The sequence below is a fragment of the Penaeus monodon genome, chromosome 26 (genome assembly GCF_015228065.2).
Source record: "Penaeus monodon isolate SGIC_2016 chromosome 26, NSTDA_Pmon_1, whole genome shotgun sequence".
Taxonomy (NCBI): Eukaryota; Metazoa; Arthropoda; class Malacostraca; order Decapoda; family Penaeidae; genus Penaeus; species Penaeus monodon.
In genome coordinates, this window is record NC_051411.1 from 34362486 (window position 1) to 34381900 (window position 19415).

General features: G+C 38.3%; 1 protein-coding gene across 1 annotated transcript in view; it reads left to right on the top strand.

Annotated features, from left to right (window-relative positions):
* The first annotated feature begins 209 nt into the window (after positions 1-209).
* The window catches only part of LOC119589764 (adhesive plaque matrix protein-like), a 27234-nt gene continuing 8028 nt past the window's right edge, over positions 210-19415 (top strand). Inside the window, exons 1-2 of the mRNA XM_037938337.1 lie at positions 210-352; positions 1791-1940. Coding sequence (XP_037794265.1) covers positions 1791-1940 — 150 coding nt within the window. The 5' untranslated portion in view covers positions 210-352. The remainder of the gene's footprint in view (positions 353-1790; positions 1941-19415) is intronic.

The window sequence follows — 19415 nt, forward strand, 5'->3', positions numbered from 1 at the left end:
GCCCCTTGTTACGCTGCCGATGATAATGGCAGAAGATCATGATAAGGACAACAGTGATAATGATGGGGAGAGATAGAGGATGGAGGGAAGGGAAGGCAAAAGGAGAGAGAGAAAGAGAGAGAGAGCGAAAGAAAAAAGAGAGAGAGACAAACCGAGAGAAACAGATAAGAGAGAGAGTGAGAAAGAGAGGGAGATAAACCAAGATAAACAAAGGAGAGAGAGAGAGAGAAACGAACAAGGGGGGGTGGGGGTAAAGAGGCCTTGGATGCCTGGTTCCGGCGAGGTATAAAAGCCAGCGGCTCGGCTCTCGTTCGTCACTTCTGTTGTGAGAACCTTGGGAAGCCGAGCAAAGGTTGTGGGAGTGTGTTCGTTCGTTCGGAGGAATTTTATTGTCTGAATTGGTGTTTATATATATATATATATATATATATATATATATATATATTTTTTTTTTTTTTTTTTTTTTTTTTTTTTTATTTTTATTTTTTTTTTTTCCCCCTTTTTTTTTTTTTTTTTTTTTTTTTTTTTTTTTTTGCTGCATCTGTTCCTCTCTCTCTTTTTCTCCATACCCTCTTCTTTCTTTGTGTTTCTGTTTCTCTCTTTCTTTCCTTGCCTGTCTATCTGCCTATCTATCTACCCGTCTTCCTTATTCTCTGCATCTGTTTATCTCTCTAACTCACTCTCTCTCTCTCTCTCACTCACTCTTTCTCTCTCTCTCTCCTCACTCTTTCTCTCTCTCTCTCTCTCTCTCTCTCTCTTTCTCTCTATCTATCTATTGATTTATCTATCTATCTAATGATCCATCTCGCCCACTTAAATTTATAATGCTTATCAGTGCCATGATTTTGTTATCGTCTATGTCAACTTTTATCATTGTTGTTATCACCCCCATCTTCATTTTCATGTTTATTGTCTTTCCTATCATTCTTATCGTCACTTTTAATCAATGTCACGATTACATTTTTTCCTATCATGATTATCATATGGTTATCATTATTATTTCTTCTTCATTTTCCTATTTTCATGATTATTATCCTTATTATTATTGCTGTCACTATTACTTTTCATTGTTATCGTTATTTTTTATTGTTATTGTCATTCTTATTTGTAGCAGTATCACAATTATTAGTATTAGCTTTACTATTATTATCATCCATATCAGTAGTAATAGCAATAGTAGTAGCAGTAGTAGTATATCCTTAATTATCATCATCTTTGTTATTCTAGGTTTATCATTATTGTAGTATTATCACTATCATTCTGTTATCATTATTACTAATATTATCATTATCATTCAGTTATTATTACTAATATTATCATCATAATCATTACTAATTGTATACTGATAATGATTTTAGTTATTCTAATCTTAATTTGTTAATTCTTAATTTATCATTAATTGCACAGCCATGAATGCCATGATAATCAATTCTAAAATTACAGAACCACCATTAATTATTTTTGTAATTTCTACACCATAATTTTCTTTGGCATCATCATCATTATTATGAATCTTAGTCACTCGTTAAATTAACCATCCGCTATTTTTGGAGGAATAGTATTAGCGTCATTTTCCCTATCACTACTTTCATTATCTTTTATTCTACACTTCGCTTTTTCTTATGAATGTAAATACATGTAATTAATATCAAATTTCTTGTTTTCTCTTTAACATCTAATAATTAACATATTAACCTTAATATCCAATTATCTGTTTGTTTTTTGTTTGTTTGTTTTTTCTTTCATTCTTTTTAACATTTCTTACTTATTATCTTACTTTTGGGCCACAGATGATGTCAGGACGCGTAGTGTTGGCAGTGGTGGCGGCAGTGGTGGCAGCGGCGTTGGCAGAGCCCACATACCCCCGCCCCCAGCCCCAGCCGGCCCCCTGCTACCCCAAGGTCAAACACGTGACCCAGTACCAGACTCAGGTTCAACAGGTCAGTGACGAGGAGTTGGAAATTTTGATTACATATTAATGGAATTCTCAAAAAATAACCATAAACATACACATGCATATATATATATATATATATATATATATATATATATATATATATATATATATATATATGTGTGTGTGTGTGTGTGTGTGTGTGTGTGTGTGTGTATGCTTATACATGCATATATAAGGCTGCGGTGGCCGAGTGGTTAGAGCATCGGACTCAGACTGGCACGACAGCAATCTGAGTTCGAGGGTTCGAGTCACCGGCCGGCGCGTTGTTCCCTTGGGCAAGGAACTTCACCTCGATTGCCTAACTAGAAAACGACATATCGCCTTGAGCGCATGTGTCGTAGGGGAAGTCACCGCCGTGGCACAAACCGCGGTTGATTAGGAAGGGCATCCAATCAGGCAAGGGTGGCACTGCCATATAACCTCTCAGTAATGAATTAAGAGAGGCCTATGTCCTGCAGTGGAATGAATGGCTGTTGAAAAACAAACAAACATGCATATATATATATATATATATATATATATATATATATATATATATATATATATATATATATGTGTGTGTGTGTGTGTGTGTGTGTGTGTGTGTATGCATATATGTATGCATATATATATATATATGTGTGTGTGTGTGTGTGCGTGTATGTGGGTGTAGATATATTTACAGACAAGTGTGTGTGTATATATATATATATATTTATATATTTTTAAATAAATTAAAATTATATTATATATAGAGTGTGTGTTGTGTGTGTGTTTGTGTGTGTATGCTATTGTATGCTAATAAAATGGGGGTGTTTGGTGTGTGTGTATGTGGTTTTAATTATTTAAGAAAAGTGTTTTTTATTTAATATAATATTAATATAATTATATTAAAATAATAATTATTATTATATATATTTGTTATTTTTTTATTTTTATATATATTATCAAAAAAATTGTGGTTGTGTGGGGTTGGGTTTTGGGGGGTGGTTTGTGGTTTTTACAGCTTGTTTATATAAAAAAAATAAATATACATATATACACACAAACAAGAAAAAAAGATTTTTATTAATAAAAAGAAACACACAGTTTTTTTCCCTTTGGTGGTTGTTTAGTAAACGGGAATCAATATGTTTCTATAAACCACAAACAAGAAAAAAAATTATAATAAATAAATAATTATTTTTTTTTAAAATATATTTTATAAAAAAATAATATTATAAAACAAAAACAAATAATATAATATATATATATATTTATTTATATATTTATAATATAACATATATAAATAATTTTAAAATTTAATATATTTTATATATTATTTATATTACATCCCTATTTATATATTTTTACTATTTTTAAATATTATTTTTATTATACTTTATTATTTTAATTTGTAGTTATTTTTTTTTTTTTCTTTATATTTTTTTCCCTTCTCTTTATTATTTCTTTTTTTTTTTTTTTTTGCCTTGTTTTGGGTTGTGTTGTGTTTTCATGTACTTTTTTTTTTTCTTTTTTTCTTTTTCGTAAGTGGGTGATGAAATTGCAAAAAGGGAAAGTTTAAAATACGGTCGCGAGCGTTCTGTAATTGAATGGCTTCTTTCTTCTTCCCTCTATCTCTCTTTCTCTTCCTCCCCCCGCCCTCTCTCTCTCTCTCTCTCTGTCTTTGTCTCTGTCCCCTTTTTCTCTCCCTCCATTTACCTATTACTCAAAGGATCCCTCTTAATTTCATATCATCTGACCGTAATTTCCCCGCCACTTCTTCCTCTTCCACAGGTCCCAGTGTACAGCACCGTGTACAAGACCCAGGTCGTCCCAACCACTTACTACCAGACCAGTACAAACACAGTACAGACCCGTAAAACGAGCCGAGTACGTTCCGAGTACGTCCACCCAGGCCGGTCTACAAAACGCAGGTGCAGTACCAGACCCAACCCAAGTGCAGTACCAGACGCAGTACCAGACTCAGTCACACCACAACAGCTTACTTCCCAGGTACGTCACCCAAACCGCCTACCAGACCGTGTACACAACCCAGATCCAGTACCAAACCCGTACAACCCAGGTGGGTGCCCCAGTAAGTCACCGAGAACCAAAGTCCAGTAACCAGACGCAGTAACCGACCCAGTGGTTCCCCAGTACCACAGCCGTCACACAAACGCAGCATCTTACTGACCATGTGTCCCAGCTGCCTTACGGTTACTAAGGCCATGACACGAAATATAAAAAGATATTGAAAGAGAAACATGTTGTTTTTTTAAACTAATAAATATATAATTTATTCTTGTATTGATTCTTTTACCCAATATTCTCCGAGCTAGATGACAATGATAAAATTAATATAAAGAAAAAAAAAGTATTGTGATTACTTGACCATCACGCAGATATGAAAGAAAAAAAAATCATTTGTAAATAATATACGAATTTGGATAAAAAGGCAAAAATAAACGAAAGCCACTTTCCAGAACCTAATTGTTAAAAAGACGTGAAAACACAAATTTCAGGTGAATGAAAAATGACGAATGGTATTGGAAGTGATTTCAACAATGGCTGTTTTTTCACGTATGAATCAGTTAATAATAATTATTATTATTCTATACATTAACATTATTAATAAAATATCAATAGATAATAAAATAATAAAATATTAATAGATAATATAAATGATAAAATATTAATAGATAATGAAATAATCAAATATTAAGAGATGATAAAATATTCAAATATTATATATAACTCAAAATAACATAGTAAAATAATGACTAATAGCAAAATAAAAGACATAATGATAATAAAAAATAAACAGATAATTATAATGAAATAATAAAAATAATAGTAATAGTAAAATAATATTAATAATAATAATAATAATAATAATAACATAATAATAATAATAAGATAAGAATGAAATAATAACTAAATAATAATAATAGAATTAATAGAATAATAATAATAGTAATAAAAATTAAAATAATAATAATAAAAAAAATGATAATACTAGAATATTAATAAAAAAAATAATAATAATGAGAAAATAATAATAATAATTATAATAATAATAATATTAATAATAATATTAATAATCATAATAATAATAATAATAAAAGATCCATGATAATAATAAAATAATAATAATACTAATAATAATATAATAAATCATACTAAAACATAATGATATTAATAATAATATAATAAATAATAATAGTATAATAAAATAATAGTATAATAAGAATATAATACGAATATAATATTAAATAATAATGCCTACGCACGGTTCTCTGTGGCGGAACATGTGTTAACATGAAAAAGATGACCTGCATGTGTTAACATGAAGGGACCTGGGCAACATGACGCAGCTGGCTGTGAGCGTAGGAGCAGAGGAACAAGCCAAGAGGAGACCGGAGTTGGTGCTGCTCCTGTGGAGACCTCGTGTGTCCTTTGTGACCTGATAAACTGTGTTGCCCTGTAATAAGCTGTATCCGTGCAGTGTGACATGCTGTTTCCCCCTGTATTGTCCTATAGAAAATTGTACGGGTAAATAAACTTGTGTAAATAAAGGACTGGTCACTTTGTGTTTATTTCGTGGCCTGCCTGCCACTTGGCTTTTTCGCCTCCTGGTGTTTTGGCGCTGTGGTGCTCGGTGCCTCTTGGACTGTTTCATGTTCACGACCTGTGCAATAGCACGACCGTCCTGCCTAGCCTGCCTTGTGGTGGGGGGCAGAAGAACGAGGCGGTCGGCGTACAAATGGTGTCATGAGTGGGATTTGTGATATTTTTATCAGTGATACGCGCCTATTTACATGTCGTCCGGCAGCCATGAGTGAGATAGGGGCTATAACTGAGGCAGGCACGAGTGGAGGTGAAGCAGAGCCAGATGGACCTGATCATGCCATGCTGGGCCGCTTATGAGGGGGAATGGACAAAAGGGCAGAAGGAGCGGCACGAGGGCACGCGAGCAGGCGCACATCTCGTCGAGATGGGCAGGCCTAATTCAGGAGTGAACAGTTCTGCCAACTTGTTGAGGTGCAACAGACATCTGCATCTGTTGAAGATGGAAACTCAGCAAGTACACCGACAAGGCCTGCAACAGCGGAAGAGTGAACTGATGGCGGAGGTGCAGACTCTGAAGGGCAGGCACAGAGGGGCACGCGAGGGCCAGGCGCACCATCTCGTCGAGAATGCAGGCAGGAAGGCAGAGGACAGTTCTGCCACCTTGTTGAGGTGCTTACAGAGCAATCTTGCATCTTGAAGATGGAAACTCAGCAGAAACACTCGACAAGGCCTGCAACAGCGTGAAGAGTGAACTGATGGAGGAGTGGTCAGACTCTGAAGGGCGAGGTTCAGGGCCTGAGGGAGGAAGTGAAGAAGGAAAGGCGGCGTCACGAGGTATAACGTTTGCAAGCAGAGAAGGCCAGACGAGGTTCTGCGAACAAATGCCAGAGTGTCCGATTTACCGGGGTCTGCTGGGTCTGGCAGGGAAACCCCCGGGCCTCGCACGCGTCGTGTCGGAGCCCGGTCGCTGCAGAAGGCTGGGGACCTCATCGGAACCCTCCCTGGGTATAGGTGGCGGCAAACTCGACCCGGTCAACCCGCCTCGTTTGCCTCCCTCACCCCCTTCCTCCTCCCCGGGTGTGTTAGTTCCGGCACGCGTTCGACCACCTGCAGCCCCTCAGCCTCCAGACCTTCTGTGAGGCGTTAAGCCATCTGGTACGACCGGAAGGTGGCCTGGGAGGCATATGTCCGCCCTTTGAAATGCGTGGCATCTGAACGGACTGGAGCCAGTAAGAGAGGCCCTGCGCTGGTAACACCGCTAGGGCCCCCGCGGTGGAAAGTGTTATCGGGTTCTCTTGAAGAAGCAGACTCGTGAGCGTGGCGAGACACTGTCACAACTGGCGCAGGATGTGGAGGCGCTGGTAAGGAGGTCGTACCCTGTGGCTGCGGAAGAGATGATTGTGGTCCTGACCGCGATTTCTTCGTTGACGCTTTGCAGGACCAGCAGCTGCAAATCTACGTCAAGCAGGCACACCCTGAGGACCTGCAGGTGGCGCTGGTGAGGGCCTTGGAGTTCGAGGCCTTCCTGAAGGCAACCAGTGGCTACGGGCTCAGCTGCTCAGCCCTGCACATGCCTTTCCGGGCCCAAGGCTAAGGTGGAGGAGGTAGCATTGGAGGAAGGTTACCCAGCACTTTCCAAGGCTTAGTGTTGGGGCTGCGGGAGGTAGGGCAAACAGACGTAGTCATTGTCAGAAAAGGAGCGGAGAACACGTCCTCTCTAACCGAACAGATTCTGGATGCCTTCCAGCAGTGCTGCAAGGACTGTGGCAAATATAGGTCACCAATCGAGTGCATTTTCCTAAGGCTACGGATGGTACAGGTCGAAAACTCGGCCATGCCTTGAGAAGGGTGCCGAAAACCAGCCTCCTCAGTTCCCGGGCCCGGGACTTGGGTAAGCTGCCGTCGAACCATGCAACGATGCAGGTGAGGGCTCATTAGATGGGAAGCATGCCGCTTGACAGTGGACAACTGGGGCTGATAAAAGACCCTAGTGGGCGGCCTGATATGTTGGCCACTATGCGACTTCCAGAACACACCACAGAGAGTGTGCGGTGTCACGGGGCATTGTGTGCAGCTCAATGGGCCAGTGGAGGCTCGTATTGGGCGTGGGCAGCACGGTGCAGCGGCTGCCGGTGTATGTGGCTAATCTGGACGAGCACTGCTTGCTGGCATTGACTACCTACGTCAGAGTAAGGCGTGTGTCGACCTTTGTACGGAAGCTGGTGAGGGTGCACGTGAAGATGTGCCTTGTCTTCCATAGGTTGGCTGTGCAGAGGTATTACGGGCTGAGCGAAACTGCACCTTGCCCCCAGGCAGAGTCCTAAGAAATCCGTATCGCTGTCAAGAGTGATGCGTGGTAGCAGAGGGCCTCGTGGAGCCCTTCAACACCTGCAGCTGGCTGATGGCTAGCGGTTGCGGAGCCTTGTTGGACCAAGAGGGGTTAGTGTACAGTGTTGGTAGCAACTTCTCGATAAGGCCCAGAAGGTGCCAGCTGGTGCACAGCTGGGCACTTGTGATGAAGTGGAGCATCCAGAAGAGTCGTCGTGTAGCAAGGAGTTGTTTGGTGTGGGCCCGTTTTGCCTGACTTCCTCAAGGCTTGGCGCAACCGGCTGTGGCATTACCATGGGCAGAAGCTACTCCTGGGTGCCATGGTTGAAAAAGAAGCTGACGTTAGCCCCAGTAGCGGCGATGAAGACGTGACAGACGTTGATCGAGATGAGCGAGCATTTGGACGGTGAGGGCGATGCAGGCAGACGTCAGTGTGACCATGAGCCGGTCTTGTGACAGCAGTACCCCTCTGGGTGCCCGGCAATCTACCGCCGCCCACACCTCCTCCAGATCGACCCCAGCGAGAGCGAAGAAATCCACGCTGGATGAAGATTTTTTGGTGTTTCTGAGAACTGATTTTTCAATTACGTTACTTTTGTTTGAAAGACTTTTGTTTTTTCTAGACTATTTTTTTAAATAATTTCTATAGTTTTTTCGGTTTAGTATGTCTGCTTGATAGGGGGATAGTGCTACGCCATTGGCTCTCTTGTGCGGAACATGTGTTAACATGAAAAAGGATGACCTGGCATGTTGGTAACATAAGGGTACCTGGGCAACCATGACGCAGCTTGCTGTGAGCGGAGGAGCGGAGGAAAAGCCAAGCAGAACGGAGTTGGGTGCTGCTCCTGTGAAACCTCGTGTTGCCTTTGTGACTGATAAACTGTGTTGCCCTGTATTAAGCTGTATCGTGCATTGTGACATGCCTGTTTTCCCCCTGTATTGTGCCTATAAGAAAAGTGTAACGGGTAAATAACTTGTGTAAATAAAGGAGACTGTCACTTTGTGTTTATTTCGTGCCCTGCCTCGCCACTTGGCGTTTCCTCTCCTGGTGTTCTGGGACGCTGTGGTACTTGGTGCCTCTTGGAACTGTTCAGTGTTCACGACCCTGTGGATAACAACGCCGTCTGCCTGGCCTGCCTTGTGGTGGTGGTAGAGAGACGAGGCGGTCGGCGTAACAATAATAATAATAATAATAAAATAATAATAATGAAAAAAAATCATGATAATAAAATAATAATAATAATAATAAAAAAATAATAATAGTAATAATAAAATAATAATAATAATAATAATAATAATTAAATAATAAAAGATAAAGATATAATAAATATAAATAATAATAATAATAATATCAATAATAAAATAATAATAATAATAAAATAATAATAAAATAATAATAAAATAATAATAAAATAATAATAATAAAATAATATCAATAAAATAATTTATTGATATTATTTTATTGATATGATTCCATTGATATTATTCTATTATTTTATTATTATTATTTTTTAAATATTATTATTTAATTATTATCATTCCATTACCATCAGCATTATTATTATTATTATTATTTCTTTTTTTAATTATTATTATTATTATTTTATTATTATTATTCTATTTTCATCAGCAGCCCATGGTCACCACGACCGTCCACGACCCCCCGGAGGAGCGGCTCTGCACTGCGGATGGACTCAAAGGTACAGTAAAGCACAGGACATTCGCACCTGCAAGAGACTGATTATGGTATGGATTGACGGTGTTCATCCTGTATAAAGGTCAAGTCCTGAAAGGTAATGCCACTGATAAATTCTGTGATACGGATGCACGACAGACAGTAAGAAGGGGGCACGAAGACGAAAGCGAAGACAGGAAAGGACGAGACGAACCCTGAGCAGTCACACCAAAGCTGAAGAAAGAGAGATACAGAATCTCAACCGAAATTAAATCAGAACAATATAAAATAAAATCACAAGATAAAATGAACTGAACATTCAAAACTATATCAAATACAAAACTTAAAAAATACAAAGAACTTAAAAAATAAACTTGAAAGTTATCTTACACTAAGGACCTAAAATACTTGAATTAAACATAAAACATAAAGGTAAACTTAAAGCTACAAACTTAAGAATTATTACAACTCCAAATTACTTTAAATCTAGCACTCACTTGAAACAAAAGATACAAACTAATGCTTAAACAAACAAAAAAGATCTCAGAAGACTAAACCACCGTTGGTTAAAGTGTACATACATTGTCGTGATACAGAACCTATTATCTTCGGACTTGGGCTGGAAGAATACACTTCAGATTAATACATGAAAAATGATAATGTTAATACGCACACTTGATACACCAATTTTCAAGCACTAATTCATTTTCAGAGCACTTTCTATTTCTTAGAACACGAAGCACTTTGCACACATATCACAAAACCTCTCACTGGCATAATCCTTCAAGCAAAAGCAAAGAGGGAGACCAATCTAGGCTAACCATCGTCAGGAGGTCGACAAAAGGAGGCAAAGAGAGCAACTGCAGGATCATCATCCGGTAGTCCATCTAAAGGAGGAGGATCGTCCACGTCTCCATCCTCATCTAGCTCGGCATCATCTGGCAGGTGGAGTTCATCATTTGTCCTGTAAGGCCTCAGCTGATTGAGGTGGTAAATCTCCTTGTAAGGAGGAGACAGTACTCTGACCAACCGTGTTATAGGACCGGTCTCCTTAAGAATACGAGCCGGACCAAACCAACGGGGTCCAAGGATTCCACGCAGTCCTTCTCCTGCCATTCGAGGAAGGTCTTTAAAGAGGACTAGATCACCGACCTCGGCAGCAAAGGTGGACTTTCTGGTTCGCCGATTATAATCCCGGGCCCAACCTTCCCTGGCCTAACCTTCCCTGGCCTGCATTGACGTCTGAACGGCAATCTCTCTAGCTCTCCTTAACCTAGCAGCAAAAGATATCTTCCAACTGTGCTGCTTCTATGATCTGTCTCCTCATAATGCTATACAACAGGATAGTTGCCAATATGCCTGTTGTAAAAGAGAGGCTGATCACCATGATCGGTGTACTGCACTGATCAGGCCAAACAAACATATGGCCAAAAGTTAATCCAATTCTAAGGGAAAGCCTACAGAAGGTGTTGCAAGGCGTTCACCACTGGGGTTGAGTGCGTTCAATCCATCCCATTAGCTGGGGATGGAAAGCAGTAGTGAAAATGGTTTGGACACTGGCTAACTCACAAACCCTCTTAAATAGATTCTTTTTAAATTCTCGGCCATAATCCGTTTGCAATAGACGAGGTGGCCCAAACAGTCACAAACTGATTAATAAAGGCATTAGCCACAGTCTCTGCTTGGATGGAAAAAGGTATCAACTGACGTATTGAGTGGAGTCTGGTCTACTGAAAGGCCAGGAAATATTTATACCTTGTGAGGTCACTTCAAGTTCCATGAGGTCTGCAGATACCCTTTCCAGTGGGTAACTGGCCTGTGGTGCAGCAGCAAGAGGCGCATGATAAGCCATACCCTACGTTTTTGGCAAGATCGACATGTACCAACATATTCTTTCACTGTGGCCAAAATGTTAGGGAAGTAAAAGTAATCCCTGAGCTTACAATACGTAATGTAAATACTAGGGTGGACCTGCTGTTGCACCTGCATGAGCCAAATGCATGCAGAGCTCTAAGTGCTTTAGCACAACCAACTGAGGAGCATCGATCTGGAGAGGACGGACATGATACAGAATCCATTAGAAGCTCAAACTCTTCAAGCGAAAAAAGGAAGCGACGGACGTGGTAAAGTCCGTGCCTCTAACTACCAAATCACCTCTTCCAAAGGGGATCCTAGAGTGGTGCCGACGCAGATCGTCTGGATCACAATTGATGGAGTTCCGTTACAGCCATTGCAGGACTCAACTGGTCTGGGACCCCCCCGATGTGAGTCCCCTTGTTTGTATTCAGAACATAATTATAAATAAATAAGTTCGTGCACCACCGAGTTCATACGCAGACTTTTGGTTTTCCTACTGAACCATAGTCAAATGGACCATGGTCTGTGTAGTTGTAGAAGCGGCGCCCATACACATCGCAGCGAAGGGCTCTTACCCCTCTAATGCTGCAAGTGCCTCACAAATTAATGCAGGGTACTGTGTCTCAGCTTCCTGAGTTGCGGACTGAGTTTGCAAACAACCCAATGCACGGTGCGAATCTCAAAGGGCCTGCAAAAAATCTGGCTACTGATAACTGGGGCGGAGATAAGTGCTTCAAGTTATGGAAAGCAGTTTCCTCCTGCTGGCCCATAGACCAAACTTCATATTCTTTGCATGTCAGGCTGGTAAGTGGTGACGCCAATATTTGAATAATCTTAATATGCTCCTAATGTAAAGACTGTGCACACGAGAAAGCGGCGCACATCCTTTTGGTCCCCTAGGCTGAGGCATCTTCTGTATGTGCAAACCCACCGTAATCTGGATTCAGGGTTCCACAACCTTGGGCGAGATCTTAAAGCCCAGGAATTTGAATGTGTCTGCTGCAAAAACACATTTCTTTCCTGTTGAGCTAAATCCTGCTTTAAAAGGAGCAACAGCTCTCATCCAAATGCCTCAGATGGTCATTCAAAATTACTGCTGTGACCAACCACATCATCTAAATAGGCAATGGTGTGCCTGCCATAAAATCATATGAAAGCACACAGTTAACATCCGGAGAAATGTCGAAGGGGCGATTGCAAACCCAAATGGCAACTTCATGAAAGGAAAAAGTCGATGCCCAATCCGAGAAATGCAGTCTTTGCATATCATCTGGAGTGACATACTACTGTCCGTAGCACTGCGACTATCCAGAGCAGTGACCCACATTGTTCCATGAGATGATCATAAAGCTCATCAATGCGTGGCATTGGATAAGACCGCTCTGTAATGCTGTGAGACCTCTTTAGTCATACGAAAGGGTAGACCCGATAGGCGGACTGCCAAGGAGAGGTGGGAATGCTCAATAACTCCCTGTGCAAGCATGTGTTTTAATTCTCTCGAAATGAACTGTTTAGAGGTTTCTGGTAGACCCATTGCCGCATACACATAGGGACTTCACCCTCTTTGTTTTTTTTAATAGTATAGAGATCCCAGTACAGTTCCTAGCTTTGCCTGCGCATCAAATCATGTTCACATACTTAACTAGTACCTCCCCTCAGCTGCTGTTGCTGCCCAAGAGTGAGGTGGCCCAGATCAACCTCACTTAAAAGATCACTAAGCTCAGCATCACCCAGCTCATCTTCAGGGAAATTCGTATCTGCAATGACAGTCAACACAAGTGGTGTTTGTGTCACCACATTGCAAGGTTGGAGATCCCACATCTGGCAGAATGATGTAATCATCTGCACTCCTAAAGTCACCAACAGCATCAGGGCTGTCAAAGTCATCATGCAAAAAAGTCCCTCAGGGATTGACCATTATCACCCAAGAAGAAACTCTGTCCACAAAAGCTTGCTCCTATAATCATACTGGAAAGAAGTTCCAGGAAATTGCTAGCTTTTCTATCTCAGCACTTTTACCTATTTTGTTCTATTGGCATTGCCATAATTAAAAACAGTAACCTTGGCATGGGCACTGGCATTTGTACATCTACAACCACTGACACTGGCACTTTTCACAGTTTCACAAACACTAACATCACCTTCATTTTGCCTGTCATCTACACAAAGCGGTCTAGCAGGAGGAGAGCTTACCTCAGGACCTTCACTTTCCCTGAGACTCCAAACTCTGTGCGTAGTCTCAACAAGATTACAAAGCTCTGCCTCTCCTTCACACAACTGCTTCCTGATCAATCGAGGAAGTTCTGCGAAAAAGAACCGTCGATGAGGTCATCTGATCACCAATAGCACGAGGGTAATCGTAATTCCCTGGTAACCATACTTCTATGTTAATAAAAAGTCCATAGGTGCGTAGACAAGTTGTAGGCTCTGACTATGAAGCACGCGGTAAAAATCAGATGGCGTACGAGGTCCCGAAATTCTGACTAAGTTGTCTTGAAATCAAAGCAGGATACAATATTTTCAAAGAGGAGAGAATTACTATCAGCTCTATCGCACCTTGCATGAAGCCTTTGCAGCTTTAAAATCAAGTTGAATAGGTCTGAGGTCGATTGTGGTTCGGACAATCCGAAGCCAGCTATCAACCTCCCCTCCCCACCCCCCCCAACCCCGACCCCCCCCTGGGCCTCCGGTTTAAGAGGGGTGGGCAGAACGACCTCCGCCTTAAAACTGAGGAATTGGATCCCTCTGCACCACAAACTAACTGGGGGTGTTTCCCTGAACAGAAAAGGGGGTCGAAGAACGAATATACGAGGCTTCTAGCTCACTATTTCTGCATGGCGCAGACTCTGGAACCTCCAGTGTGAGCTGAGAGATTTTTTTGAAAAGCCTTCCATCACTGAAAGTTCCGGAAGTCTCCCCCCCCCCCCCCCCGGATGCCTCGGCCATACGAATCTAGGCAGGAGGAGCTTGCCTGAAGGGAGGTCCTTCCTACGAAGGAGCAGAAGCGATTCTGGCTCGTCGCAAGGGCGGGACGGGACTGTCGTTCCGACCTTCACGTTCTTCTACCATGTTCGTGTCCGAATCGTGCTAATTTAAAATTATAGTCAGCAACTCCAAGGCTGAACAAAACACCTAGTACAACCCTTAACAAGTCTATAGAAGCACTGTACTGCCCGATAACTCACAAAACGTACGATTACTCATGCAGCTAAATAATACAATCACACGGTGTCCGAGCAAACACTAGATTCATGCGATCAAAATCACAAACTTCAGATGCACGTTCATATTCCTCATAGTACACACGCACAGAAACAGACAAACACAATTCTTAAATCTTACTAAAACTTACGTAAAACTAACTGATGCACTTATAAAACACCCGCACATAAAAAAAATCAACAATCATAGAACCATGGCTAAAAAATCTCAAAACATACATACAACTTCACTGTAGCACTCGTAAAAAAACTTCTAAAACATCCAAGCGCAAGCATGAATCATACCACTTAAAAAAAAACCGCAGACAGTTATTAAACATTCGCCTTAAAGATTCACTAATAAAAACAAGCATAAAACACGTATCAAAACACTTGCACAAAATTCACTAAAATAATCATACGTAAACATTCAGAGCCATACTAAGGTAATCACAAAACACATACAAGAAGAAAATCAAGTAAACGCAAGTAGACAATCTTTCGAACAACTCCATACATAAATTTCACGAGGTCAAAAAGGCAAACAGCGAATCCTAAAACAACCATGGAATCGCTCGTTCTCCTGCCGGAAAGTCAAAGCTCGCAACAAACTACGAGAAAAAAACACCAGGAAAACACACAAAACAGCACCGAAGAAAGCAGCCGTAGGACACCGATACATAAAACTGAGAAAACCACTAGCAAATCAAGTAAAAACAAAAAAAATAATATAAATCAAAGATAAAAACGAAAAAAGAACAAATGAAACTAAAATAAAGAAACAAAAAAAAATTTGAATAAAAAAAACGTGTGACAGACCGACTACGTGACTACGGGTTAAGAACTGCACGAAAGACGTATGAGCGTCTTAGAAATAAAAGCAGTTACACCGTCTTGGAGTCTCGAATTAACAACAAAACCCCCTTTTCCTGCCGCTTGCCACCAAAATATGTTACGCTGTAGTGGATAATTAAACTCCATAGATTTTAAAGATGTTCCCCAAACTACAGGTAATGTCCATGGGGTTTGGGCATATTTTGAGAATGATTCTCGGGTGGTTTGAAAGTGATCCCGTAGTCACAATAAAAAAGAACAGTAAAATTACACCACGGCTGGCTAAAAAAGGGAACATAAAAAGAGCATCCATATTATACATTTATTCCGCATAACTCTTTCGAACATAACCGATACACAAGACACCACACCATAACTTGCTTGGAACAGAAGCAACCCACCACAGCACGAGAAGCACCAGTCAGCCAGTTAAAAAATCCAAAGGTCTGTCACCAAGATAAAAGCCTCTCTCTGACCGACCTGACTTGAACTTTTTATACTGGGGCTTCCCGCGATTGGTGAGGTTTTTACCCATAATGCAGTTCATTTATTTCTTAAACAGTGTATGGTGGGTTTAAAACAAATTAAAAAATACATAAAATAAAAGAATAATAAAACTATACAGAAATGGGCACATAAAATAATACAGGACGGAAGTACGAAAAGTGAAAGGAAGGGATCCGTGAGGGGAAAAAGGGAAAATGCCCAAAAAGAGAAACGAGAGAAAAACAAAACTAAGGTGAATTAGTAGAAGGAAAAAGGCAAGAATAAGGCAAGGTAAGTATGAATATAAGGTAAGTAGTGTATAAATATTTGTTACGTGCAGTAAAATAGTGTAGATGTATATGTAGATCACGGCCCAAATGGGAAAGGCAAGCCCAGAGGGTATAAAAACACAGATTCATTCTTATTAAAAAAAAATAAAAACAGCAAAGCCACGTCATCTTGCAGGGCGAAGGAGTCCGTATAGTTCGTAGCGTCCCGGGGAACAGGCGGCCGGAAGCCTGCGCGGTGACCCGCCTGATGCCAGGGACTCACTACAGTAATAATAATGATAATATAATAATAATAATAATAATAAATAATTAAAAACAATAATATAATAATAATAATAATAATAATGATAATAATAATAAAAATAATAATAATAATAATAATAATAAGATAATAATAATTATCATTATTAAACATTATTATTATTATTTATTTATTAAAAAAATAATATATGTATAAATAATAATAATAATAAAAAATAAAGATAATAATAATAAAAATTTATATTATTACATTATTATTACTATCAAATCATTATTATTATTATCAAAATCATTATTATCATCATCATAAAAAAGAATATATATAAAATATTAAAGACAATAACAATGATAATAACAACATCAATAAAAATAATGATAAAATGAAAATAATAATAATAAAAATAATAATAAAAATAATATATAATAATAATTACAAGAACAACTACAACTTTTAGTAATAATAACAATAATAATAGTAATAATAATAAAAGCGACAATAGTTAAACTGATAATAAAAAAATTATAAAGTTAATATGGTTGATACTACTATACTACTCTCACTTCCACCACTAATAATAATGTAAGAATAAATGAGGGTGATGATGATGATGATATGATGAGATGATGATGATGATGATGATGATGATGATGGTTTAAAATAAAAATAATGATGATAATAATAAAAAAAAAATAAAAAAAAATAAAAAATAAAACAATTACAGTGGGTAATGATAAGAACAATTATGAATAATAACAAAAATAATAATAACAACAAGAACACTAATAAAAAATTAAATAACAACAAAACAATAATAATAATATATAATGATAATAATAATAATAAAATAATAATAATAATAATAATAATAAATAATAATAAATAAATAATAATACAAATAATGATAAAGATAATAAATAATAAAAACAATAATTGTAATAATAATGACAATAATAATGGCAACAACAAAATAACAATGATGATAATAATGAAAAATATAAAAATGACATGATAATAATAACAAGAACAAGAATAACAAAAACAACAATGATAATAATAATAATAAATGATAAAAATAATAAAGATAAAAAATAATAAAATAAAAAGAACAACAATAACAATAACACAATAACAATAACAAAAGAAAAAGAACAACAATAATAATAATAAAACATAATAAAAATAAAACATAATAACAATAATGATTAAATAATACAACAATAATAACAACAATAATAATATGATACTAATATTAAGAAAATAATAAAAATGACAGTAATATTAAAAACATTAAGAGTGATAACAGCAAACCAGCAAACAGAGACGATAGATGTCCCCCATCAAATCCGTTTTAGGAAAAGCCAACAAAATGGTATTTAAAGCGCTCGCTGCATACCATTTCTCCTCACGCCCCTTAAAAAATACAAACACCTCCACCTCAGCGTGAAAATCAACCCTAAAATCCAACTTACGTGGAACAATGAACATTTCACACCGCAAAGACAAGCGCTTTCTTGCCTCAGTTCAATGCACTTAGCCCAGCCCTTCCCTACCTGTGGGGAACGCCTTCACCTGTGCAAACACGCAGCTAGGGTCCGGCGCGCAGAAAAAAAGACGGCAATTTGGCCAATATTTCCACCGATGAACGGGCTATCAGTGGGATCTCTGTTTGGCCGGCTTAAGTCTTTTTGTGTAGTTTTTTCTTTTCTTTCTTTTTCTTTTTTTTGTAATACGAATGGAATAGTACAATGTGTGTCTTTTATTTTGATCTTTCTTTTCCTGATCTCTCTCTGTTTGTCTGTCTGTCTCCCTTCCTCCATCTCCCTCATCGGCTATCATTGTTGTTCTTGTTGTTGCTATTATTGTATTATTGTTATTATCATCACCATTATTATCATCACTATTATTATATCATTACTGTCATTGTCATTGTCACTTATTAACATCAAAATTATTACTCATATCATCACTGTTATTCTATTCATATCCATCTTTATGATGCTATAATTTTGTCACGATTCAATTATTTTAATCATATTATTACTATTAATATTGTCATTAACATTATAATAATTATTATCATCATCTACACCATCACTGTCTATGTCTTTTCAATCTGACATGGCAGAAATTCTTGTATCTGTCACTGAGAAGTATTCCCATTCCCATTCCTGTCGAGTTAGAACTATTAATAAATTAATAACTCGTTAGCTTGTATTATACATGCAAGCGGTGTGTGTGTGTGTGTGAGGGGGGAGATCGTACAATATCTCCATGTTGTTAACATTTATTATTCACAATAAACAAATACAACGTGGGAATCCATCCTTCAGGATAAATGTTTTATACTGTTCTTTGGGTTATATTCTACCTGATCTGCAGCTGAAAGCGGCAAAAAGTACGTGATACTTACAAGGTAATTCTTAAGACTTTTCTTCCCTTAAAATTATCTGATTTAAGTGTCATATCAGTGATATGGTGTATTTGTAGACAATGCTTAGACGTCTATTTCACACATAGAGAAAAGTAATTCTTAACTTAATGAATGACATGTGTAGCAAGATTTTTTTTTCTTTCTTTTTTTCTAATATTTACGCTGCACTTCCAATTTTACATTTCCCGCGAGGATGAACGGCAGTTTCAAGTAAATTATCGAACAGTCGGGTTTTAAGAATGCCTGTCATAATTGGCACTTCTCCAATCGATAACACACCAAATATTTACTTTACAGTTCAAATATTAAAGATTGTCTCCATAAGAAAACAAGGAATGAGAAACTAGGGATAGTAAAAATGTATCCGTTGATTCTGTGAACGTTTGTGTTTAGTTATTGTTGTTTCTGACGAAATTATGATTCTGCTAAAATATCAAATTATTCTGCTTATATGAAATAAGTTTCAATTGTACCTATCTTCATGTGAGTACATTATAAACTTTGAGAACTTTGATATTTAAGTATACAAGCTTCCATATTCAGCTACCAATCAAAAATTTGGCG